The following is a 25,986-nucleotide window of genomic DNA, read 5'->3' on the forward strand; positions in this document are numbered from 1 at the left end:
TAGAATTCGATAATTTATGTAATGAACATACGAGCGAGCACATATGAATTAATCGATCGTAATATTGTCTTCTGAAGAGACTCTAAAAAACAACCTGACTAAAGTTAGTGCAAATAAAATTGAAAATTCGTTATAACTTGGTATATGCCATTTAAATTAGAAATTATATACTCCAAGAATATTTAATCTAGAAAACAAATATACTTTTTTTAGTTAATTTCATTCAATAAAAAAAAAAGAAAAAAAAAATGAAAATCCTCTGTTCTTTTCTTCTCTTTACAGCCACGGGCCCATAGGTTATCTAATGGGAGTGTCAGCTTGTCTTAAAGTCCATAAGTTAACGGGCTGGGCTTTTAATTGTCCATCTAAATAATCCAGCCAATTTAATTATTTTTAATATGAATAAATTCTCATTCAAAATTAAATCATCCATATAAACATATCATATTGATTAAAAATTCTCCATATGATTGAAATGTGTGTGACAAATTCATGCAAATTAAAACATCAAATTTTACAATTGAAACTCAATTACACCTATTAATTGAAAATAATAATAGTAATAATGGATTAAATTAAATATACTAATCTTGATCATAAGATGTCACTAGACCAACCAAGGACTTGAAATTTTGAGTTGAAGTTCCATTTTCTTCAATAGCAATGTTAGCACATTCCCTAAGTTTTCCAATATTACCCCTTACTTCTTTCCCCTTTTCTCCAAACATAACAACTTCGAAAGCATTCGCCAAACCCGATGCACTAAAAGAGCCGCTCTCAACACCGACCCCGATCCGCCACACATCCTCCACGAGCCGCCTGTTTATCATCTGATCGCCGAAAAACGGGCGGCAGATCATCGGCACGCCGCCCGTGATGCTCTCCACGACCGAGTTCCACCCGCAGTGCGTCACGAACACCCCCACCGAAGAATGAGCCAGGACTTCCACTTGTGGGGCCCACTCCACTACTTTTCCCACCGAGCTAGTTCTTTCGAAAAATCCTTCCAATAGATGCCTTTTCGAGTTATCCCTAAAGGACCATAGATAAGGAATCTTTTTCTCTTCCAGCACCTCCGCCAGAGCGAAAAGCTCTGGCGGCGGTGGCGTCAGCATTGTGCCGAAGCTAATGTATGCCACGGTGGCGACGGGGTGGCTGCTTAACCACGAGAGACAGTCGCCGCCGCCTCGTTCCTCCTCATTGGGCGGCGGATGGGGTGAGGGGCCCACGTTGAGGATTTTTCGGAGCTTCGATTTGAGATCGTTTTCCACGGCGGCATCGACTATTCCGTCGAAGGAGTTGAGCACTACAGCGGCGGCGCGTGGGAGCGCGAGTGACATGCTGTAAAGAAGGCGGGAAAATGGGGTGTCTAGGTGGAGGATTTCTTGGGGTAAATCAGCCACGTGTACGGCTGACATTCCTGGGATAAAATCAAGTGTCTGGTCCTGATTTTGTTTGTCATCTGTGCAATTATAACAGATAATAATATAAAAAAATATATTAATTAATCAATTTTTGAAATTAAAAGAATTGGAAGTTAATTAGGGAAAAATGAAAATTATTGACTCACCATTTTGACCTAATTTAGCGAGGATGACGTCAGTGTTCAGATGAAGAGATATCGGAGTGGGGCCCGCCGTCCAGAACGCCACCCAAGGTATCCCGATTTCCTCCGCCATCTCCGCCGCGAACCACAAAAACGCATCGGTAAGGAGACACGTGGCCTTCGATCCGGTTTCTTCGACGACCTCTTCCAATCGTTTTTTGAAATTCTGAGGAGTGGCTCCGATGAATAACCCGATGGGCTCGAGTGGGTTGCCGGAGAAGACGTGCCCCTCCGGTACACCATCTTCCACGTCGTATGCTTTTATGTTGTCGTGTCCGGGAAGCAGATTCGCCGCCGGGAAAAGCTTCCGGTTGGACCCGGCGGTGTTGAAGTACGAAAAGCGTACGGCGGGGGAAGCGGCGGCGGCGAGGCGCTGCACGAGGTGGAGGAGCGGCGTTGGGTGGGAGCCGAACGGGAACGCAAAGGCGGCCACGTGGACGTTTTTCTCTGCAGACATTTTTTCTTAGGCGCCGGAGTTTGTGTGAACGGAGTTTGTTACTACCTGTGAAAAATAATATGGTCATCGTTTTGTTTGTTCCTAAGATCCTAAGACCTCGGCAACAGATTCGAGAGTGTTGGAAACTCTGTATCTAAAATTATATTGGAATATATTTTCATGATATTTAAATTTGATCATATTCATATATAATGAGGTGTCAAATTACAAAAAAAAATCTTCTTTTTTTTGGTAATTATGCCACCCCTCATTGTAAATATTTTTACATAAAATTTATGTATTTTGGTTATTACCGAACCAAATCGTATATTCAGTTCGGTAAATGGTATGAAATGTTGGCGTATCAAAATTTCGATTCGATTTTTTACCGATTCAACATTCTTAAATTTACGTGTGCAGGGGTATTTTCGTAATATAATACATAGTTGAGAGAGATGATTGTAATTACCCAAATGAAATGGATGCTTTCGTAATTTTATCGTAACTCAGGGGTGGCCGTAATTTGCCCTATAATAATATAATTCATTAAACTCATACATAGATGGCCCCATTGAGGCATAAAATCAAACACATAACGAGCAACATATTCCGACCGGCGGAGATTAGTACGGCCGTTCGCCAACATAATTCCCCGGCGGATAATAATTACAAGTGATAAACACATCACCGCCGTCGCAAACAACACGAGCGCAGCCGACTTTCCGCGTACTCCTCCACACAATCTGCGTGTAATGGCCACACATCTCCCCATCAACGCAGCTATTACTCCTGTAAGAATAGTACTTCTCCTCGTCCGCCCAAGCACTGACAGCATCCATGGCGGTCCACGTGGATCCGCTGCCCCAGTATATATTCTCACCCAGCTTGAAATCGCCTTCCGGGAACGAGTGTGCCAGCTGGCAGTCCTCCTGCCTCTGCCCGGCCCACCACCGGGCGTAGCTAGCCAGCTGAGAATCCCAGACGAGCGGCAGCTCCATTTTTCTTGCCCGGACCAAGTTGTGGCCGTACAAGAATTGCACCGCCTCTCCCATGCAGTGCCAGCATAGCTGCTTCGATATCTTGTATATCGTTTCGTTGTCCGGCGGTTTCACGGCGGCGGCAGCTGAGCCGTGGTTGAGTTGGATAATTGTGGTGAGTATTATGAAGAAAATAAGCATGGTGGGCTTCATTGTTTTTTTTTTTTTTTCCTATAGACTATATATATTGTTTCTTGTATATATATATATATATATTGCAATTGAAATTTTTGTTAGGCAAAGTAAGATAATATAGTTCAAGAAAGTTGGAATTTCATTTGATAAAATATGAGCTCAACTTGCGTTATTTATAAATTAATAAAATATGTCGAGAAACTCAAGATGCTTGATTTGTATTCGAATCGGTTAAAGCTGCTCGACTCAGTTACTTATCAAAATAAGTTCAATCACAGCCTTAAAGTGGCGACAATCCAAGTGGATAAATTTTCGGACCATGCGTTCGCATGTTACGTGGTGCAGAACAGCCAATCACACGTTCGGTTTCGTTGTTTTGTTGTACGAAAATGGGATTTTCGTAGATGTTATACTCAATGAAATATATCGAATAATTATGCACCGCTGATCTACACATAATAATATACTATCGTGTGTATGTGTGTTTATTCAGTAGTTATTTATGGTGTAAAACCATGCTATGATTTTCACCAGATGTAGCACATCATAGACCGGAAAACGGATGGTATTGGATAAGCAACATAGTTTATTTATTTATGTCAATAATTATTATGGGACAAAAACAAATTATTAGAATTATAAGGTCTCGTGACAAAACCGGGCCCAGTGTGAGAGGCCCGTGAGCTGCTTTCCTTTTCTATATACGGTCGCCACGTGGCAGGCAATGGTTGAAGCCCATATATTTTACAATTTAAGCAAAGCCCATTCAATTAGCAATACTATTATTGGAAAAAAGAATTGATGGGCCTCAAATATACTAAAAGCCCAATAAATGTTCAACCATCCTAATCCTACGAATCTTATTGGTCTATGTCAATTTATTGGAACCTAATTTTTGAATTATGTCAATTTTTCGATTCTAAAACAGCAATTTCCAATTCGAATTTCAAAATAACTAGAATATTGAAAAGCTCGTCTAGATAGGCTCCGTAAGAAGCATTAGTCACCTAGTCGAGCTTGAGACCTTTGATAGTTTCTCAGCAATCGCCTTAAAAAATAACTGCCATCCATCCTTTTGAAACCGAAAATTTCATCGCCGCAAAGACTGCTCGAGCTTTGTACTCTGTCGGTGATGGGACGCCTGGACATTTCTGAAATTTTTTGGCACTTTGCATCCCTGAATTACACCATTTTGACACTTTGCACCCTTAAATTACAAAAGTGGCAGATTGCACCCTTTAAACATAATTTTTTTGGCACTTTGCATCCCAAATCACTTTTGGCTTAGAAAAATTACCTGCAACTTGTTGAAAACCTGAAAGATGGGCAAATTCGCAATTCTCTAATTATCTATCATCTTCCCCCAATTCTTAATCATCGTTCCACCATTTTTATATTCCGTCCTATTAATCAAAAAATCATAAATTCTTCTTACCCATTTCTATTTGCCATGATATGTAAATTCAGTATTAAAACTCAAGAATGGTCGGAATATATAGACAATAGTCCAATAACACACCTTCAAAAAATCAAGTTTTATTCCATGGTAACGCTATTTTTTTTAATAATTTTGCAGATCCAAACTATTCAATGGGAGCACAAAAATCTTTCCATCATGAAATTAATAAGCACCATCTTCCTACCACCAAATAAACTTCTCAGTAGCCTTATTTTGTCATTTGACTATTAAAAAAAGAAAAATTGAGGGCTCGGCCTAAAATTTTCAATTACATTATTTTTCATACTCAAAAGAAAAAAAAAAGTGATTTACTATTATTGTTTAGTGTTTATACCGATTTTACCATTGAAAGAAATGGCTAAAAAGATTTTAGGATATTTTGATTGAAGGGACGAAAGATAAAAATGGTGGAACAGTGATTAAGAATTGAGGGAAGAGGATAGATAATAAGAAAATTATGAATTTGCCCATCTTCCAGGTTTCCAGCAAGTTGCAGGTAAGTTTTCTAAGCCAAAAGTGATTTGGGGTGCAAAGTGCCAAAAAAATTATGTTTAAAGGGTGCAATCTGCCAATTTTACAATTTAAGGGGGCAAAATGCCAAGAGAGTGTAATTTAAGGGTACAAACTGCCAAAAATCCTAAAAACTACTAAAAATTTACCATAAATTACTTACCTTTTTAAAAGGCTTTGATTATCCATCAATCATTTGCAAATTAAATCTACTTTACCTTCTAAAAAATAAAAAATAAAAAATAAAAAATAAAAATCTATTTTACATATAAATATATTATTATAAAATCTACTGTAAAAGTGACCAACTGGCCATCACACATTTTTTTTTATTTCTGTGCACATAAACTAAAATAAAATAAAATGTCACATACATTTGTATCTATCTATTTTTTTTTTAAATATGTATAACTATTATTTGCATATAAAAATATTAAAAATAAAATATAAACTAGTATATTAATAATAAATTGTTTTCAATAAGGCCTCTCTCCGACGAAATTCCCCGGCGGATCATAGTTGCAGGTCATGAAAACTCCGGTGCCGTCGTCGCAGACGACACGAGCGCAGCCGATTCTCCGGGTGTCCCTCCACACGATCTGAGTGTAATGCCCGCACTGCTGTCCGCCGGAGCACGAGTTCGACCGGTAGTTGTACCCCCTCCGCTCCGACACCCACGCCGCCGCCGCCTGCGACGGCGACCACCCGTCGCCGCTCCCCCAGAAAATGTTCTCCCCGTACGGCCCGTTCGAGTGCCGCAGCGCGCAGTCGGCCCGTCTCTGGTTCGCGTAGGCCGACGCGTACTGGGCTAGCTTCTGGTCCCACACCAGCGGCGGCAGCCTCAGCGCCGATCGGGCCCTGTTCTGCATGCGCATGAACTGCTGCACGGCGTCGCCGCCGCCGTTGCCCTGTGCGGCGGCATTGGTTGCCGAGCTAATCAAGAAGACAAGCAAAACGAGGATGAAATTACCATAACGGAGCTTCATAATTACTTACAAGAATTCGCAAAAGTAATATTCAAAAGGAACAATTAATTAAATGGTTTATGTTTTCATTGTGATTGTGTGTATATATATATATATATATATATATATATATATATATATATATATATATATATATATATATATATATATATATATATATATAAGGGGCAATTATGGGTAGTTGAAATAGATAAAGAGTTGATTACAGTTATAAAGTGGAAGCTTGTGTGTGTAAGTGAGTGTGTGGTAGTGTGTGTTTTGATGGGGTGGCAACCATGTTCGATAATGATTGCCACATCTTATGGAGGCTCATGATTCTCTGCAGTCTCATTACACTTTTATTTTATTTTTTATTTAAAATAATAATATTTTTCTAATATATATGACCAAGAAAATTGTACAATTGGCATTATTTGTAATATTAATATAATTACTAGTATGAATTATGATAAAAGTTTATTCTTAGACTAAAGTCAAATACTTTATAACATGAATAACTTGGCCATGTGACTACCAGAACTAGTTGAAGACATTTTTATCTCTTTAATTTCTTCCGTTACACAATATCTCTTTAATTTTTAGAATTTTTTTTACAATGCTGAATTAATTACATATTTTTAATTATACTTTTATTAATTCTCCAATACTTTTTCTGCGTTAATCAGCAAACAAGGGTATTTTAGTCTATCAATAACTATTTTTCTAAAATCGAAAAGAGTATATATATATATATATGACATATAATAATTAATATGTGTGTATATGTTACATTAATTGCATATACAATTAAATTCACAAGAAAATTGTGTAGTTCAAAACATGACCCATAATTTGGCGGTAGATATGTGTATATACAACTGGAGTGAGAAGGAGCTCCACTAAAGTCTCTCTCACTCTTTAGCCCACATCACATGGGACTGCAGGATAACATGCCCAACCAATTACTAGTTCGATTCTCTCTCGTTTGGTTTTCGAGCTATTGTATAAAAATCAAATTTATCATTACATTTCGAATAAATTCTCTTTTATCGATAAAAAAAATCAAGGTAAATCATTGTCATCTTATGAGGTAAGGTTAAATTACGAAAAAAACAATCATGTTTGAGTAATTACAACCAACTCCTTAAAATCTTCTTATACGTTCATTCTTATGGTGTCAAATTCAATAAAATCTTCTAGATTGCGTGGAATATTCTCTAGTTTGTACTCGTTTTGTGCAAAAATACAGTTTCTGATGTACCACAATCTGATGTTTACAAGCCAAGAGACACATCTTATGATCATCTTATTTCAAAATGTGGAGCTCAAATGGGGTAAAACGGGTACAAAATGGAGAATATTCGACATAATTTAGAAGATTTTATTGAATTTGAGATCGCAAGGGTGGACGTGTAAGAAGATTCATAATTGTAGGACGTGGTTGTAATTACCCAAACATAATGGTTATTTTTCTTTTTTTTTTTTTTTTTTTTTTTTACTTTTCACCTTACCTCAAGTTAGCCTTAATTTACTCAAAAAAATTAAGGTTTTTATGTAATTGAATTTTATAATTAAATATCTTAGCTTCGAATTTTATTAGATTTATGTGTATAATACTCTCCTAATTCCTAAATGACAGTCAAATTGAGATTATGCAAAAAAAAAAATTGATTATTTTTTTGCAACGTCAACACTAAAAAAAGGTTTTACTTTCGATTAATCACACACAAAGCTATGATTAACAAACAATAATCGGATCCACTAAGCAACTTTGGCACGTGAGTATCAATCATCACTTAGATGAATCTTTATTTATAACCAATCACTTTGTTTCACTTATCTAAGTCTACACTTTAGAGCATGTTAGCCGAAATCCTCGGACGATTAACCTTAAATAAAAAAAGATTAAAAAAATTGAAAAGATAAAAAATAAAAAATAATTAAAAAATGAGTTTTGAGTGTTTGACCCAGAAATATTTCACCAGCTCTCAAAAACTAACGCCTCAATTAGCGGTTTAAAGCAGTTTGACTAATACCGTTGACTTTTATCATTTTTCATAAAAATGTGATAATTAATAGTAATTGAGTGATTAGCTAATTAATTAGGGTACTAAGTTGTTGGGCTGTCTTTCTTGTTAGGCAAAAAATATGGGCTTCATATTGAGGCTTAATTGGGCTTGGGCCGGCGTCAATTCTATAACCCGTCATACGTGTATATACGTAAAATCGAAATTATATTATGCGTACGGGTTTTAAATACTTACAGTGCGATTTCATTTCATTTTTTTATTTAAGAAAAAAAAAATATCTCAGAAATTCTCTTCGAAAACAAAGACCCTTCACGAACTCTCGAACATTAAACAACTACAATCTGTTGTAAATAATTACTTGTACATTATATTTAACGTCGTATTGTTGTTTATAGTTAACAAATTAAATGGATTATATTTAAGTTTATTGGTTGGATCGGTTGAATTGGTAAAAAACAAAGAAAAAAACTGATTTTTTTTTTCCACAAAATAGAACCTTCTTTTTGCGTTTTGTATTGTGTAAGCATTTCATGTAACCAACACGAAATGAATAAAAAAAGATTAAAATTCAATAAAAAAAAAACGTGTATATTTTTTTAGCTCATAATTGGAATCAATTTCGAGTATTTATTAACAAATTTGGCCTTTTATGTCAACAAATCAAATCAAAGAATTAAATAATTAATCTAAAATAAAAATATTAAACAATTTGATTATTTTATCTTGTGAGAATATCTGATAATAGCATTTTTATAAGTCTCGAGATCCACCATTTTTTCTGCATTTATTAAGTGATTTCATGCTATTCTCGAGCCTTGTTTGAAGTGTAAATTAAATTAAAAATTAAATAAATAATAAATAAATAAAAATAAAATAAAGAACAGATAAAGAAATATTCAAACTCAGGTGTACATATTTTTCTGGACTCTTATTATATATAAAACCAATTTTCTTGGGAGTGTTCTTACATTGAGAAGTGTGTGTGTGTGTGTTCTTTCTGCTGACAGTGCATCTCAAAAATCCAATCTTTATCTGTAAGCTCCCTTCTCACTGTTTTTTTTCTCCTGTTAATCCAATACCTATTTTTCTTGCTATTGTTGGTCTACGATTCAACTGTCAGTGAGTGTTTCTTGATATTTTTTTTTTTTTTTTTTAACTTTTTGCAATATCTATGATTAAAAATTGATAATAAATAAAATAAATCAAAACCCACTCGTATTTGATTGATGCCGGAAATAAAAATTGATTCTTGATTGCCGATTTCACCTAATCTAGGTCAAATGAATGCCACAATTTTAGCAATTTTTTGTATTCTTAAAAAAAGAAGAAGTAAATTGATGGGTTTTATGTGTGTGTGTGTGTGTATTTTGAGGATGATGTAATATTTATCGATTTGTAATTTGAAATGTATCATTTCATATTTATATCTCCAATAGTGTGTGTGTGTGTGTGTGTGTGTGTGATTATTCTGAGGATGATGTGATATGTATTGATTTGTAATTTGAAATGTATCATTTAATATTTATATCTTCAATAGTGTGTGTGTGTGTGTGATTATTCTGAGGATGATGTAATATGTATTGATTTGTAATTTGAAATGTATCATTTAATATTTATATCTTCAATAGTGTGTGTGTGTGTGTGTGTGTGTGTGATTATTCTGAGGATGATGTAATATGTATTGATTTGTAATTTGAAATGTATCATTTAATATTTATATCTCCAATAGAGAGAGTGTGTGTGTGTGTGTGTGTGTGTGTGTGTGTGTGTGTGTGTGTGTGTGTGTGTGTGTGTGTGTGTGTGTGTGTGTGCGTGTGTGTGTGTGTGTGTTTATTTATTCTGAGGACGATGTAATATGTATCAATTTGTAATTTGTGATTGCAGAAATTCTATTTGTATGAGACAGTAGGAAAATGAAGAGTGCCAATTTCGTGATATTGCTTCTCACTCTAAACGTGGTCTACAATACAGTGGTAAATGTGCTATCTTTAGCTCAAATTATTGCAAAAAAAAATCTTACGTAATCCAATTTCTGCAACACTTGTTTTTTTTCCCGGAAATTTCTTACTGTCAAAAAATATTGACAACAAAATCAATATATGTATGCTCATAGTAACATCATATATGCGTAATTCTTGAAATAAATTAAAACGAATGTAGACCGCCGTTGGGCCGCCAACATGTCCCGCCACTGTCGGAAGTGATTGTTCAGCTAGTTCCGGTGAATGGGAAGGAGAGTTTTTCCCGGGTGTTCCAAAGATTAAGTACGAGGTGTGCATTTTCTCCCTCTCTTTTTTCCTCACGATTATTTTGTTTTTTTTAATTCGATAGATACTAGTATTACAGTTACTGTTTGATCTTTTTACAAGCTTTAATTTTGATTGATAATGTAGGGTCCGTCTAGCAAGAATCATCTCGCCTTTAAATGGTACAATGCCGAGGAAGAGATTCTCGGGAAAACAATGAAGGTGAGAACTTTGTTTCGTTTACGAAGTATTTTAGTGGTTAGTAGGAATGTGACCTATATAAATTATATATATATATATTCTCGGTTTTTACGTAGGATTGGATGAGGTTTAGTGTTGCCTTTTGGCACACGTTTCGTGGGACAGGTGGCGACCCTTTCGGTGCACCGACAAAGGTTTGGCCTTGGGAAGACGGCACCAATTCATTGGCAATGGCCAAGAGAAGAAGTTCGTTTTCTCCGTACTTTTTTCGCAATTCTTGTTTTTTATTACAAGGCATTTCGCGATTCTCGTTTCTAAAAATTTTCTTGATTGATGAATTTCAGTGAGGGCGAATTTCGAGTTCATTGAAAAGCTCGGAGTCGATAAGTGGTGCTTCCACGACAGAGACATTGCTCCAGATGGCAAAACAATCGAGGTTAGTAAAGTGCCGTAAATACGATGCTTCTCAAAATTATTAGCCCATAACTTTTCTTATATTAATTATTTATTTTGGTAGGAATCAAATGCTAATTTGGATGAAGTGGTGGCTCTGGCGAAAGAGCTTCAGGTAACTGATTTTTATTTTTATTTTTATTTTTTGCATGAAAAAGACGAAGAAAGTCTTAACTCTGTAAAATGTTTTAATTATATTGTATATATGCGATTAATATGTATTTCTTCGTGTGAATCATTAGGGGACAAAGATTCGTCCTTTATGGGGTACAGCGCAATTATTCCACCACCCTCGATTCATGCATGGAGGTGCAACTAGGTAATAATTTTTTTTTTTTGTTTTTTTTGTGTTAGTCTGAATGTTATATTTCTTGAAATTTAATTCGTTGACTGATAATCTGCACTAATTGTGTAATATACAGCCCCGAACTGGGAGTGTATGCGTATTCTGCAGCACAGGTTAAGAAAACGATGGAGGTTCGTTGCTGACTGTACTTTTCGTATTCACTTTCTAGAAACAAATAAATAAATATATTTTACATTACAGTGTGTGTATGTTACGTATGTGCCTACAGGTTACACATTATCTAGGTGGTGAAAATTACGTTTTTTGGGGTGGTCGAGAGGGTTACCAGACTCTTTTGAACACCGATATGGAACGGGAGCTCAATCACATGGTAACATTTATTAATTCATTTTGATATCGATTTTCTAATTATTATTTTTTTTTTTGAAATATATTATTTTATCTGCTCGTAGGCAAGGTTTTTTGAAGCGGCCGTTGCCTACAAGAAGAAAATTGGTTTCAATGGTATTTGCATTTTATATGTCTATTCCGTTAATTTTTATTTGTTTTTTTATTTTCAATATAATCTCTCGACATTCGTTGATTATTATCTTATTATCCATATAAACGTTGATATTTATTTAAGGTACACTGCTCATTGAGCCGAAGCCACAGGAGCCTACAAAGCATCAGTAAGTATTCCGACTAATTAAAAATTTATTTTCGGAATTATTTTATTATAAATATTCACCCCATAACTCATTTTAATCATGCCAGGTATGATTGGGACGCTGCTACAGCAGCCAACTTTCTTCGTAAATACGGATTGATAGGTAATTGTGGCTTTTATAATTTAATTTCTGAAATTTTATATTAAATTCTTAAATAAATAATTAAGTTGGCTTTTTTCTGTGCAGATGAATTCAAACTGAACATCGAGTGCAACCATGCAACTTTGTCTGGTCACAGGTTAGCTTAATTTGTTTTATTTTTTTTCCGAAAACTAATACATAATTCATTATCACTGCTCACTCACCTCGTTTAGACATTCGTGAATTTATCTGCGAATTTTTTTTTATATATATATATTTTTTTATAATACAGCTGTCATCATGAGCTTGAGACTGCAAGAATTAACGGTTTATTGGGCAACATTGATGCAAACACAGGCGATCCACAAATCGGTATTTTAATTTTAAATTTTAAATTTTAAATAAAACTCTCGAGATTTCATAGGACAGCTGTACATGTACCAACATTTTCATGACTCGAAAGAGCAATTTTATAACACGAGACTGTTTCACGTGTGGCAGGTTGGGATACAGACCAGTTTATGATGGATGTAGGAGAAGCAACCTTAGTTATGCTCACCGTCGTTAAAAACGTAAATATAACCGTTTAACTCCTCATTAATTAATAATGCGAAAAATTAGAGTTAAATTAGCTTAGTTTCGATTTTTTATTTTTTTAATTGCAGGGTGGAATTGCACCGGGAGGTTTCAATTTTGATGCCAAATTGTAAGTTTTTCATATTATTTATATGCTTTTCTTAAATTAGGTAATTTTACCAAATTTTTACTTGGAAAGTCGTGTGACGTGGCGAAAATCTTACAGCACTAATGCGAATTCTTGCAATTTTTGAAATGAAATGTTATAGATTTTGATGCAATTTTGTATCTAACAGGAGGAGAGAGAGTACCGACGTTGAAGATATTTTCATAGCTCATATTGCTGGTATGGATACTCTAGCCCGTGGGCTTCGTAACGCAGCCAAGCTCATTGAGGTTATAAATTTTTTTTGTCTTTTTCTCGTATATCTTTTCCTTCGATAAACAAAAACTCGTGTTTCTTTTTGGGTACTAAAAGTCGGCGTTTTTACAGGATGGTTCATTGAGTGAGCTTGTTCGCAAGAGGTACCAAAGTTTTGATTCGGAATTGGGGGCTCTAATAGAGGTCAAATTTTTCAACCAACTTGTATATATATATATATATATATATATATATATATATATATATATATATATATATATATATATATATATATATATGTATATATATAATTTTTTTTTTTTTTTTTTGTATGTTTTGTTTCGATATTTGACTGTGTAATTGTGCGTGACAGGCTGGAAAGGCTGATTTTGAGATGTTGGAGAAGAAGGCGAAGGAATGGGGAGAGCCTAAAGTTGCTTCCGCTAAGCAGGTAAAAACGACGAACTTCCTAGTTAATCTGTGTTTAGAGTCCTTAATCACGATTATTATTTGGCTATAAAGGTTTGTAGCATCTTTGGCAATGATTTATTTGTTTCAAAACGGTGCAGGAGTTGGCGGAGATGATTTTCCAATCTGCGCTATAGACGAGTGGAGGGGAATGTTTTTTTTTTTTTTTTTTTTTTTCTATTTTCATTTGGAAATAAGGCATTTTGCCGTTTTAGCAAGAACGGGGTTTTTATAAACTAGGGCCTTGAGACGCACGATGTTTTCGGTGTGCCATTTCTAGTTAGGTAGGGTAGTCGAAGGAATAGGGTTTTGTATGAATTGAGTTTGCTGAATCTCTCTGTTTCTCTTGTGTTGTGTGCGCACACGCGTGTTTGCGGGTTGTTTTTTTGGGTTGGCAAATGAATTCGTTCACACAAAAATGCACAGACTAAACCTTGTTCTCGTGCAATAATTTGCAAAACACACGAGTTGGTGTGTTTACGAGTTTTAGTTATAAGACGCATGGTGCACATTCGGTTGAAAAACCAAATGTAATAAAATTGGGAGGGATGATAAGGGGTGACATCTTAATTTTATTCTACTAACGACTTTTATTTAATCTCAAAGGGGCTCAGTTCGGTTAACTATATCAGATTAGGTGGATTAGATGAGATTGAATTAATTTTCTACTAACGAATTAATGATTTAATTAGTAAGATGTTCGATTAGTTAGTTAATTTTTAGTAAGTTTCAATATCAAATGCATCTTTGCCATTGTAAGTACGATGCTCATCACCAATACATACAAATTTTCATGCGGGGCTAGGTATTGAAGAACCAACAAATTAGGATATATAGCTCTACAGTTTTCTGACACAATATCGAGAATCTCTTTCAGAGTCTCATTATTCTTGATTGCAATGTCAAAGAGCTGATGATTTGGGTGACGACAACATTCTAACACATAAGAATTGACCATAAACCGAAGCATATGTATTTTGTGTACATACTTACGAGAAAACGAAAAATTACCTAATTACATTCAGCTGAAATTTGTAAGTTTCTACTCTCAACGGAAAAGACGAAGAAGAGAGAGAGAGAGAGAGAGAGAGAGAGAGAGAGAGAGAGAGAGAGTAGAAGCTTCCAAGAATCTTGAACACTACAATATGGAAAGAAGTCGGTTTCTTCTACGGTAATCTCACTCATAAGTCAAGATTCTCCTAAAATAAGAAATTCACCACCATTACTCCTCATATTCCCAAAATCAGCCCATTGATTCCACCGGTTTCCTCTCAGGCGGGCCGCCCCCTTCACTTTTCCGACGGTAGTCAGTCAATCAACAATTCCCCTAATTTTGCCCTAGTTTTGATGGTAATTTGGGTTTCATTCATCCGCAGGGAAGATAAGAGGGAGTTGCTTCTCTGCTCCGATCCGATCTAGGGTTTTTTGGAATTTGTTCTTTGACGGAGAAAGAAGGGGAGAATGGGAATTGTTTTCACGCGCCTGTTTTCGTCGATGTTTGGGAACAAGGAAGCTCGGATCCTAGTCCTCGGCCTTGACAATGCCGGAAAAACCACCATTCTCTGTGTGAATCTTCCCCTTTCACTTTCCTTCATCTCTCTGATCGTTTAAATCTGTTTTTTCAATTTATTCTTCATTGTTTTCGCAGATCGACTTCAGATGGGTGAAGTAGTATCCACTATTCCAAGTAAGATCGGTGCATTATCCCATTATATATTTGTACATTTGATCATGTTACTTTGTCATATGCTGCCATTGTTAATTAAATAGTTCATGTGTTAGCTGTAACTTTATGATCTCAAACTCACTGGATAATTGTTGTGGTTTCTTGATAAGTTGATGAATTACGATACATGTTATGCGAAAATTTGTTTAAATCTCCACGGAACAGAGAATGAAATTCGTCTTTTTATTGCAGCAATTGGGTTCAATGTGGAAACAGTGCAGTATAACAACATAAAGTTTCAAGTCTGGGATCTAGGTAACTTCTTCTGCACTTAACGGATTGCCTTTTCTTTCGTTACTCGTTTCCATCATGAATTTGTGTTGTTTGACATGGATATGTAAAATTTATAAACAATCATAGGAAACGGTAGTCACTATTCGTATTGAATTTGAAGCTCGTTGGAATAAACCTAACAAGGATTAGGCGGAGACTATTGCTCAATGTTCACTCCTAACAATTCCGTCTATTGCTTAAGTTTATGACGAAAAGCTTTTGTATCATCCTAAGTATCCTTGTTTATGCCGATCGCTTTCATTTGACATCTGATTGAAATTATAGGCATGTCTTGATTAGGATCTCTCCTGATATAGTCTATTTCAAAGAACTTAAGGGAACTGCAGGTTCTAGATAACTTCTTCCGTGAGTTTAATGTATATTCTAAAAAAATCGAGTTTCGAATTTACCATTTCTGGCAGTACTAGCATGCTTCTCTAGTAAATGTTAAATATTACTTTTAGGCCTCGTTTGGTTGGGGAGATTAGCCATGATTAACTAAATAATTGGACTTTGTTTGATGTTTGGTATCCCCAACAACTTGCCGGGTCGACCCGCAAATATTATGTTATCATGGCTTATCTTGCCTTTTAGGAAGTGTTTTTGTTGGATGCTACGGGATCCGATAAATAATTGGGTTTTCATTAGATTATTTAATCTTATCTTAGCCAATTTATCTTGGCAACCGGACGAGGCCTTACTATGGTGGTTTTGATGAGTGTTGAAGTGATTAGGTGTGTGTGTCCTTTCACAAGGGAAACCGACACTTTTTTTTCTCCAACTAATTTTTCAATATGGTAAAAATGTATTAAATCAGTTTAGTTTTTATTATACGTCTGTCGACTGTGGTTGTTCTGCAAGTTAACTTTTTTTGCTTTACCATGATGTCTTATTTACACTGGCACCCATTCCCCACCCCCATCAATGATTCACATCTTAAGTTCATATCTAACTGTGTATTTTTTTGTTTTTTCTTTGTTGCTCATGGCAGGTGGGCAGACTAGTATCAGGTACCTATTTGACTCTTTCCTTTTAGTTGTCTTGATTGTTTTATCTAGTCTGTTTAGGCCATTTGAACTGCTCAAATAGTCAAATATCCAATTAGAGATAAACGTGAGGCAAAAAACAAAGGTGCAGTGGTTTCCTTTTGCCAAATTCACAAAGGAAACAGAAATCTCGAAATTCTATTACGATATTTAGAATCTTTTGAAGCGGTTCTAGTTAGAGAAATAGATTTGCTGCAGGAAATTAATCTTTTAATTTTGATTGATTGGGCCCACTCATGGAATATGCTTTTGTTTATTTTTTGGTGCTATTTTAGGCCATATTGGAGGTGCTACTTTCCTAATACTCAAGCCATAATATATGTTGTCGATTCAAGTGATACGGATAGGCTGATGGTTGCCAAAGAAGAATTTCACGCAATACTTGAGGTGCTCGTTTCTTTCTTACTCTATTAAACCCCATATTTTAATCTTTTTTTTTTCCCGTAAGAGAAATGGTTACAAGCTTCGCTTATATACACTCTATAACATATGATTTTCCATATGCTAACCATTTGTTTGCAATAATATTATGGCCTATTGTCAGGAGGAAGAGCTTAAAGGTGCTGTTGTCCTCTTATATGCAAATAAACAGGTTTGTGTGTCTTTAATATGCTCGTATATACATACATGTATTGGGACACCAAGAAACAAGGACAAAAACCGATTTTCTTTTTCTCTCTCTTTTTTTTTGTGTCGATGAATGTTTTAAAGGATATTCCGGGTGCATTGGATGATGCTGCAATAACGGAGTCATTGGAACTGCACAAGATTAAGAACCGGCAATGGTCTATTTTTAAAACTTCTGCCATTAAAGGCGAAGGCATCTTTGAGGGCTTAGACTGGTAAGCAAAGCAGAGCCCTATTAACTACTTCTAATCTCTTCCCATATCATTTTTTTTGTTAAATTACGCATCTGCCCTTTATAATCCACCTTCTGGAGGAAATAATAAGTCGCTTTTGCTCGATTAAATTTGATGATTTAAATGTCGAATGTTCTTCTCTTCTGCCTCCATCTATGGCAGAAAATCAAGAAGGCTAATTTTCTTCTCTGTGTGTTTGTGTGAATTGAATAGGTTGAGTAATACACTCAAAACTGGAGGTGGCTAATTTTTTTCGACGAGAATGGGATTGATTTGTTTTCATAGAAGAAGATCAAGAAAATTCCGATAACTGCTACGGTTTGCGGTGAGATTTCATTAGGGCTTTGTCTGGGGAGAAACATAGAACTATATTTTCGGTTTTTACCAATATATATATATATATATATATATATGAATGCGTAGATCAAGTTTCTAACCCCTTCGTTTACTTCCTTTCTTGTCTTTTCAAGACTATTATTTCTGAAATATCTAAATATCATTTTTTTTAATGTATTCATTTTTCCATAATAACTAAATTAGGGTTATTTTATTTAATATTATTTAGTTATTTATAAATATAAATAACGAAGTAGTAGTAGCAGCAGGCAGTTGCATGAGAGTTGCTGCATGTCCTATTCAGCTTGTCAGCATTGTTTGCCCAAAAATGTAACCAACCACGTGAACATTATCTCTACTCTGCCTCATATCAAAGATGCATTGTGGGACCCACCTTACCCAAAATGCCCTTTCTATATGTATGGGTCAATTACATATATGGCGTAGAAGCCAATTTGATTTACACAAATGGTATACTTTTTTTCTTGTTTATAAAATTGGAGTAAATCACATTTGATAGAGGCGATTTCTGACTTCTTGGTAATTGTGCAGCAATCGTCAGCCTACCTTATTAGTTATTACTTATCATATGTTTATTTATTCATTTTCTGAAAATGGGGCTACTTTGGTAATTTGGAATAGTTTTTTTCTCTTATTTTTTTTTTCTGAAACACCATTTTTTTTTTTTTTTTTTAATTTGAAAAAAAAAATCAAATGCATAAAATATTTTTAACGAAAATTTTGTTTGAATTAAAATATTTTTTAGTTATTATATTTTAGTTCTTTTAAGTTATTTAAAAATAATTTAAACTGACATATATAATTAGGGGTGGAAATTGCAACGGAATTTTCGAATTCCGCCAATTTTGATCCGAAAATATCCGAATTTGGAACACTTTGTTTTTCTATTCGTGTTTTGCAAGAACTATGTTTGCTTATTGTATTGTTTTTACAAGAGTTTACATTTCATCTTATTGACCTTTGTTTTGGATTCTTGCCTTTTGCCGGAAAAGTACGAAAATATTGAAAAAAAATTCTAAAAATTAAGAATCAATGCAATTTCCAAAAATTCTGAAATTCCGCCGATTACGAGGTATTCCGAAATCGGAATGAATTTTGAAATTCCAATTTTTTTGGAACGAAAATTGGAACCTATTTTTAACTTCCGAAAAAAATTGAAAAATTTCCGAAAAAGGCATTTCCGATCCATTCCGTCCGATTTCCACCCCTTATATAATAGATATAAAATCCAACATACATTTAATTTAACAAAAATATATAATAAAAACTAAACAAGCAGTGTATTGATGATGCTAGAGATGATGCTAGAGTTAGATCACCTTAGAGTGTTTAAGTAGGATGAGTTAGAAGAGCAGAGTTGATCACTGGCTCACGAGCTTGAAGCGTTGCCTCTTGGAGGTGAATGTGGGTGTTGTTGCCCAGTTCGTATTTCTCGGCGATGAGTGATTTGTTGCATTCGGAATTGAGGGTTCGAAGTAGATGCCCATGACACACTCGCTTGGTGGTCGTTACCTTATAGCGGTGGTTGTGCTACAGGTGGAGCCGCAAGAGGGGCGTTGACTCCTGCTTTAGCGATGTATGGTGCTACTGCTTCAGTGGCAGCATGAGTTGAATCTTCCGCGATCATACACTGAAGGTCCTCATCGGTTATCTGAACCGTTCGATGAGCAAGTAGAAGTTGATCTTGTTGAAACTTCTGCGATCATACGCTGAATGTCCTCATCGGTTATCTGAACCGTTCGAGGAGCAAGTAGAAGTTGATCTTGTTGAAACTTCTGCGATCATATGCTGAAGGTCCTCATCGGTTATCTGAACTGTTCGAGGAGCAAGTAGAAGTTGATCTTGTTGAAGCTTCCGCGATCATATGCTGAAGGTCCTCATCGGTTATCTGAACCGTTCGAGGAGCAAGTAGAAGTTGATCTTGTTGAAGTTGCCGCGATTATACGCTGAAGGTCCTCATCGGCTATCTGAACCTTACGAGAGGCGGGAAGAAGTGGACCCTGTTGATGATCTAGTGGGACATCACGAGGAGGGTCTCGTGGTGGATCTCGAGCACGAGGAGGAGGAGGAAGTGGCAAGCCAGAGCCTCAACGAGGTGGGAGGTTGTTAGCAGTGTCACGCTTCTCCTGAGCAAATGTCTCAAGACCATCATGCGCGCTACGTGATTATGTCTGCCTTCCCACAGACGACACCATTATGATGATGCTAGAGTAAGATCACCTTAGAGTGTTGAAGTAGGATGAGTTAGAAGAGTAGAGTGGATCATTGGCTCACGAGCTTGATGACCTTGAGATACCTGCGATCATAGAACACGTAAACTAAGACGGGGGTTGATCCGGCGGAAACTCCTCCGACGCTCAAGTTAGACGTGCGGATAGTGAAAATAGTCCAGAGAATACAGTTGGTAGTATTGCTCAGATAATAGGGCTTACCTTAAGGAATGAGTTCAAACATTTATTTATAACTCATTGATTGGGCTGAAGTTTAATTAGTTGAGAATGTCGGGCCAAAACCTTATTTGAAGGTGATTGGGCTTCGGTGGCAGTGTTGTTCAACATTGAGCTCATGGCCGAGTAGGTAAAAGAATTGTATGCCCATTGGATTGACCCAATTAGGCATATTATGTATTTAAACTAAGTCGGGGGTTGATCTGGCGGAAACTCCTCCGACGCTCAAGTCAGACGTGCGGATAGTGAGAATAGTCCAGAGAATACAGTTAGTAGTATTGCTCAGATAATAGGACGTAGCTTAAGGAACGAGTTCAAACTTTTATTTATAACTCATTGATTGGGCTGAAGTTTAATTAGTTGAGATTGTTGGGCCAAAACCTTATTTGAAGGTGATTGGGCTTCGGTGACAGTGTTCTTCAACATTGAGCTCGTGACTCAGTAGGTAAAAGAATTGTATATCCATTGGGTTGGCCCAATTAGACATATCATGTATTTAACCCTAAAACTAAAAATGTCTCACATAGTCGTCTATTTGTACGAATCAAATTTAGTTGTATGTAATTGAATATTATGAAATTTGTTTATTTTGTGTTTATTTTTTGTTAAATTAAATGTACGTTAAAATTTATATTTATTGTGTAATTTTAATTCGTTATTATATAAATATTATAAATAAATTAAAGCAAAAAACTAAATGGAGTTCTGAAAATTTAAGAAACGAAAAGAAATTACAAACCATGAAATTTTAAAAAAAATAATGAAGTGGGTACCACTAATGTACACTTTATTTAAAAAAATAAGTTGAATTGTTGTACAATTGGAAAATGTATTTAATAAAATCTTGAAATCGCCTCTAGCATAAACGATTTGTGTTGCAGATTACTTTTAAATGTCAGAATTTTGTCAGAAGTCGCCTGTGGTAAATGTGATTTACACCATTCTTGTAAACTATGTAAAAAATACACCATTCATGTAAAACAATTCTACTATTACACCATTTATGTAATTGACCCATATGTATAGTTATTAGGGTTGTGTAGTGGTCATTAACCAGCGGGTTCTAGTAAAATTCATGCTCAATCGAACCACGGTTCTTGATTTTAAAAGAACCGAGCTAGTGAGTTATCAACGAGTTTTGGATGGACGCATTTGTAGTAGGACCCTCAATCCACACACGTCGAAACTCTTGAAAAGGATAATTATATATAATGTAATGAAATATAATATATATATATATATATATATATATATATATATATATATATATATATATATATATATATATATATATATATATATATATATATATTACACAGAAAACATACACACACTATATTGAAAAAACACACTAAAAAAAAAACTGTATATTATAGTTTACACACTACAAAAATCACAAAAAACTGGATACTACACAAATTTTGGATAAATTTGGTGAAACGTTCAAAAAACTATTTCACGATTAAAATCATCAAAAACTGTATACCATAGTACATAGATTTTGGGTAAAATTAGTGGATCGTCGAAAAAAAAAATTCACGATCAAAATCACTAAAACTGTATACTATATAGTACACTTATTTTAGTTAAAATTGGTGCAACGTCCAAAAAACTATTTCACGATCAAATCAAATCACAAAAGCCTGTATACTATAGTACATAAAGTTTAGTTTAAATTGGTGGAACGTCCAAAAAACTATTTCACGATCAAAATCACAAAAAACGATGTACTATAAATAAACATATTTTGGGTAAATTTGGCGGAATGTCCAAAAAACTTTTTCACGACCAAAATCACCAAAAAACTGTATGCTATATAGTACACATATTTTGGGTAAAATTGGTGGATCGTCCCAAAAACTTTTTACGATAAAAATCACCAAAAACTGTACGCTATAGTACACATATTTTGGGTAAAATTGGTGGAACGTCCAATAACTATTTCACGATCAAAATCACAAAAAACTGTATACTATATAGTACACAGATTTTGGGTAAAATTGGTGGAACGTCCCAAAAAAAAATTCACGATCAAAATCACAAAAAACTGTATGCTATATAGTACACAAATTTTTGATAAAATTGGTGGATTGTAAAAAAAAAAATCATGATCAAAATCACCGAAAACTATATATTATGTACACATATTTTGGGTAAAATTGGTGGAACGTCCCAAAAATTTTTTCACGATCAAAATCACAAAAACCTATATACTATATAGTACACATATTTTTGGTAAAATTGGTGGAATGTCCAAAGAACTATTTGACGATCAAAATCACAAAAAACTGTAGTACACAGATTTTGGGTAAAAGTGGTGGAACGTCCAAAAAAAAAATCAAAATCACCAAAAACTGTATACTTTAGTACAAATTTTTTTGATAAAATTGGTGGATTGTCAAAAAAAATTCAAGATCAAAATCACTGAAAACTATATATTATGCACACATATTTTGGGTAAAATTGGTGGAACGTCCCAAAAACTTTTTCACTATCAAAATCACCAAAAATTGTACGCTATAGTACACGGATTTTGGATAAAATTGGTGGAACGTCCAAAAAACTTTTTCACGATCAAAATCACCTAAAACTCTACGCTATAGTACACATATTTTTGATAAAATTGGTGAAGCTTGCAAAAAACGTTTTACCGATGAAAATCACCTAAAACTGTATGCTATAGTACACAAATTTTGGGTAAAATTTGTGGAACGTCCAAATAACCTTTTCACGATCAAAATCACCAAAAAACTGTATACGATATACACAAATTTTGGGTGAAATGGGTGGAACGTCCAAAAAACTATTTCACGATCAAAATCACAAAAAACTGTATACTATTATAGTACATTGATTTTGGGTAAAATTGGTGGAACGTCCAAAAAACTTTTTCACAGTTAAAATCACCAAAAACTAATTCCAATTTTATAAAAAAATTGTGCACTATAGTATACTGTTTTTTTGTGATTTTTGATCATGAAATAGTTTTTTGGACGTTGCATCAATTTTAACTAAAATATGTGTACTATAGTATACAGTTTTTGATGATTTTGATCGTGAAAAAGTTTTTACACACACTACACCGAAAACACACACTAAAAAAATTTACACAAACTATACCGAAAACACACACTAAAACATTTACGCTCAGTACAACGAAAACACACACTAAAAAATATACAGTCACCAAAAACTCATACTAAAAAAAAACGCACACCGAAAACACAGATGAGAAAGTTAGTTCTTTTAGTGGGTGGAAAGTGAATAAGAAGAATGCATTTCTTGTGAATCACAACTTAAAAGGTGTAATCTAGTTGTCTTTGTCTATTAACATTTTGAATAATTGAATTGTTATTACTAAATTTTAGTTTGGTGGAAATATAAAAATATAGCTAGATATTGTAAATTAGAAACCTCATTCAATCTATTTTTCCATACGTACAAACTTGTAGGCAATCGTAAGATATATCGGTAAATCGAAATTTTTAAAATTAGAATGAAAAATTTTGTTCTTCAGAAATTCCGAATTGTATTAATTATTATCACCATAATTTTAAGAAAAAATGCAAAATGGTGGGCCCTAACATAACCACGAAAAATCGTCACTCTGGTTGTCAGCAAGCTATTTTGTGGCTTAAATTTATCCACGTGGCAATGTGCTACTTGCCAGCAACTAGATTGCCTGACAAATCTCTCTCCTCCATGAATTTGATAGACAAAGATATAAAGTTATACTTGATGAAGCCCATACCACTATTTCCGCCAACTCATCAATCAATATTGTTTAGAGAGAGAAAGGTTTTAGAGAGAGAAAGAAGCAAATCTAACGGAATTAGGAATGACGCAATTAGACGGCGGTGGAGGCAAGTGTTTTCCGGCGGGTTGGAACGTGGCGGCGGCGAAGCCTTGCGACTACTGCAACTCCGCGGCGGCGCTGCTCTTCTGCCGCCCCGAGTCCGCTTTCATGTGCATGTCTTGCGATGCCAAGCTGCACGGCGCCGACGACGAGCCGGCGGCGGCGCGTAGGCACGAACGCGTCTGGATGTGCGATGTATGCCAGCAGGCCCCCGCCGCGGTCACCTGCAAGGCGGACGCCGCCGCCCTCTGCGTCGCCTGCGATCGAGACATCCACTCCGCCAACCCCCTCGCCCGCCGCCACGAGCGCGCCGCGGTTGTTCCTTTCTACGACACCGCCGAATCCATGGTACTGATGAAGTCATCAACCCCTTCCACCACCGCCGCCGCCCTCGCAGGCGGCGATTCTCACCGGAAATTAGACACTTCCATCACCCTGAATGACTATTTCCCAGATTCGTGGATTTCCTCCGGTGAACCATTTATTACAACCAAACTTCCGGCGGATTATCCGGCCATGGATTTCTTCTTCTCCGACTCCGACCAGCTCCTGAATTTCGATAACTACCAAATTTTCTCATCAAATCCTTTCAACGACAGCGTCGTACCCGTGCAGACAACCGCCAAACCGCCGGTTCAGGCTCAGCTAATTCACAAACACTCGCCGGAAAATCGATTCGAGATCGACTTCACAAGATCAAACATCACTTCCTACACAAACCAAAAATTCCAGGATACGTCATCGTCAACGGACGTAGGAATCGTGCCTGACGTAAGCAGCGGCGGCGTCTCTGAAACGACGTCGTATCCTTTCACAACAACATCCGCGAAATCGGAAAATTACGATCCGATCAGATCCATTAATCATGTTACAGAGGCTGCCGGAATTGACAGAAAAGCTAGGGTTTTGAGGTACAAGGAGAAGAGGAAGAACCGGAAATTCGAGAAGACGATTCGTTATGCTTCGCGGAAGGCCTACGCCGAAACGCGGCCGAGAATCAAAGGGCGGTTCGCGAAAAGAACGGAATACGATTCAGATGCCGACGAAATATTCAGCTCCGGCGCCGGTAATTTCTATGCCGATGCAGGATACGGCGTCGTTCCGTCGTTCTGAATCTCTTATGTATGAATAGTAACAATAAATTATCTATTAATTAATGCTTTTTTCTAATTTAATTATTTATTATTAATTTTATAAAAGTCAAATGTACATGTGGCAAAGTGGATCAGAAGCTGAACTCTGATTGGTTGAGGGGGTCTTTTCTCTTTCCTAATCACAATTTAGAAGAAATATTAAAAAACCCTTAAAATATTGCTTGATCATGTCGTTATATAATAAATTGGTAAAAGAATCAAAATAGCTTAATTGTTTTCTATGTACATAATGTTGTGATTTATTGGAAAATTTAAAAATACTTTTCATGTAAATTGACTATTTAATTTTTTTTATTTGAGATAAGAAATAGGCAAGCAATAATAACTCCAAGTGGATTTTAATTAAATGAAAAGAAAAATAGTGGGCCTTGTCAAAAGTGGTCCAAACCGCATGAAGTTCACGTGTCTCCTGGGCCCATACGGGTGGTGGGCCGGGCCGTAGGGGCAGCATTGTCTTTGGACCACTTCCACGTAACTTTCACTATAACTCCTCGAAGATTTACGCGTATATATATTAATGAGAAAAACTTTCTTCATGTCTCATCTCACAATTATCTCTGTACGGATACATTGTTGTTCATTTGTATTTTTTATTTGTATATCTCGATTCGTTATTTACATTGTTGTGCATCCCTTGTTTCAACAATTACCAAATTAAAGAGTTAAATTAAATAGGTCATTTTACA

At 35.6% G+C, this 25,986-nt stretch overlaps 5 protein-coding genes and 1 pseudogene across 7 annotated transcripts; 3 read left to right on the forward strand and 3 right to left on the reverse strand.

Moving 5' to 3' along the window:
• Positions 1-442: 442 nt before the first annotated feature.
• On the reverse strand, positions 443-2,183 carry LOC105961370 (flavonol 3-O-glucosyltransferase F3GT2). Its single transcript, XM_012985596.2, has 2 exons — positions 1,571-2,183; positions 443-1,462 (listed from the first exon to the last, which is right to left on the reverse strand). The coding sequence occupies exons 1-2, from the start codon at positions 2,061-2,063 to the stop codon at positions 585-587; spliced, it is 1,371 nt and encodes a 456-aa protein (XP_012841050.2). The 5' UTR covers positions 2,064-2,183; the 3' UTR covers positions 443-584.
• Positions 2,184-2,528: 345 nt separating this feature from the next.
• LOC105961371 (pathogenesis-related protein PR-1 pseudogene) lies at positions 2,529-3,561 on the reverse strand (annotated as a pseudogene). Its single transcript, XR_016034376.1, has one exon. The product of XR_016034376.1 is annotated as a pathogenesis-related protein PR-1 pseudogene (transcript).
• A 1,905-nt stretch (positions 3,562-5,466) lies between these two features.
• LOC105961356 (pathogenesis-related protein PR-1) lies at positions 5,467-6,253 on the reverse strand. Its single transcript, XM_012985584.2, has one exon. The coding sequence runs from the start codon at positions 6,167-6,169 to the stop codon at positions 5,660-5,662; it is 510 nt and encodes a 169-aa protein (XP_012841038.2). The 5' UTR covers positions 6,170-6,253; the 3' UTR covers positions 5,467-5,659.
• Positions 6,254-8,979: 2,726 nt separating this feature from the next.
• On the forward strand, positions 8,980-14,000 carry LOC105961385 (xylose isomerase). The gene is made up of 21 exons (XM_012985607.2): positions 8,980-9,212; positions 10,063-10,151; positions 10,339-10,449; positions 10,572-10,646; positions 10,742-10,871; positions 10,970-11,061; positions 11,143-11,193; positions 11,321-11,397; positions 11,501-11,555; positions 11,654-11,755; positions 11,838-11,889; positions 12,011-12,056; positions 12,142-12,197; positions 12,282-12,333; positions 12,469-12,548; positions 12,678-12,748; positions 12,842-12,882; positions 13,049-13,148; positions 13,246-13,317; positions 13,487-13,564; positions 13,683-14,000. The coding sequence occupies exons 2-21, from the start codon at positions 10,092-10,094 to the stop codon at positions 13,716-13,718; spliced, it is 1,437 nt and encodes a 478-aa protein (XP_012841061.2). The 5' UTR covers positions 8,980-9,212; positions 10,063-10,091; the 3' UTR covers positions 13,719-14,000.
• Positions 14,001-14,467: 467 nt separating this feature from the next.
• On the forward strand, positions 14,468-17,992 carry LOC105961386 (ADP-ribosylation factor 1). Of its 2 annotated transcripts, XM_012985608.2 has the most exons (9): positions 14,518-14,884; positions 14,958-15,145; positions 15,230-15,268; positions 15,500-15,562; positions 16,572-16,590; positions 16,902-17,013; positions 17,171-17,218; positions 17,338-17,468; positions 17,700-17,992. In XM_012985608.2, the coding sequence occupies exons 2-9, from the start codon at positions 15,043-15,045 to the stop codon at positions 17,731-17,733; spliced, it is 549 nt and encodes a 182-aa protein (XP_012841062.2). In that variant the 5' UTR covers positions 14,518-14,884; positions 14,958-15,042; the 3' UTR covers positions 17,734-17,992. The 2 variants fall into 2 exon arrangements, with proteins under 2 accessions (XP_012841063.2, XP_012841062.2); XM_012985609.2 differs by having other exon boundaries at positions 14,468-15,145.
• Positions 17,993-23,853: 5,861 nt separating this feature from the next.
• LOC105961388 (zinc finger protein CONSTANS-LIKE 3) lies at positions 23,854-25,321 on the forward strand. Its single transcript, XM_012985612.2, has one exon. The coding sequence runs from the start codon at positions 24,129-24,131 to the stop codon at positions 25,257-25,259; it is 1,131 nt and encodes a 376-aa protein (XP_012841066.2). The 5' UTR covers positions 23,854-24,128; the 3' UTR covers positions 25,260-25,321.
• The last annotated feature ends 665 nt before the right edge of the window (positions 25,322-25,986 follow it).

This window comes from Erythranthe guttata, chromosome 11 (genome assembly GCF_056151865.1).
Source record: "Erythranthe guttata isolate IM_541 chromosome 11, IM_541, whole genome shotgun sequence".
Classification (NCBI taxonomy): domain Eukaryota; kingdom Viridiplantae; phylum Streptophyta; class Magnoliopsida; order Lamiales; family Phrymaceae; genus Erythranthe; species Erythranthe guttata.

Excerpts from the sequence above, each read along its gene's own strand:
- LOC105961370 (XM_012985596.2), bottom strand. The coding sequence starts at position 2,063 with ATGTCTGCAGAGAAAAACGTCCACGTGGCCGCCTTTGCGTTCCCGTTC. Across the intron at positions 1,463-1,570 it reads CGCTAAATTAGGTCAAAATG|ATGACAAACAAAATCAGGAC; the intron begins GTGAGTCAATAA and ends ATAATTGCACAG.
- LOC105961356 (XM_012985584.2), bottom strand. The coding sequence starts at position 6,169 with ATGAAGCTCCGTTATGGTAATTTCATCCTCGTTTTGCTTGTCTTCTTG.
- LOC105961385 (XM_012985607.2), top strand. The coding sequence starts at position 10,092 with ATGAAGAGTGCCAATTTCGTGATATTGCTTCTCACTCTAAACGTGGTC. Across the intron at positions 11,062-11,142 it reads CAGATGGCAAAACAATCGAG|GAATCAAATGCTAATTTGGA; the intron begins GTTAGTAAAGTG and ends TTATTTTGGTAG. Across the intron at positions 11,756-11,837 it reads AACGGGAGCTCAATCACATG|GCAAGGTTTTTTGAAGCGGC; the intron begins GTAACATTTATT and ends ATCTGCTCGTAG.
- LOC105961386 (XM_012985609.2), top strand. The coding sequence starts at position 15,043 with ATGGGAATTGTTTTCACGCGCCTGTTTTCGTCGATGTTTGGGAACAAG. Across the intron at positions 17,014-17,170 it reads AATTTCACGCAATACTTGAG|GAGGAAGAGCTTAAAGGTGC; the intron begins GTGCTCGTTTCT and ends GCCTATTGTCAG. Across the intron at positions 17,469-17,699 it reads ATCTTTGAGGGCTTAGACTG|GTTGAGTAATACACTCAAAA; the intron begins GTAAGCAAAGCA and ends TGAATTGAATAG.
- LOC105961388 (XM_012985612.2), top strand. The coding sequence starts at position 24,129 with ATGACGCAATTAGACGGCGGTGGAGGCAAGTGTTTTCCGGCGGGTTGG.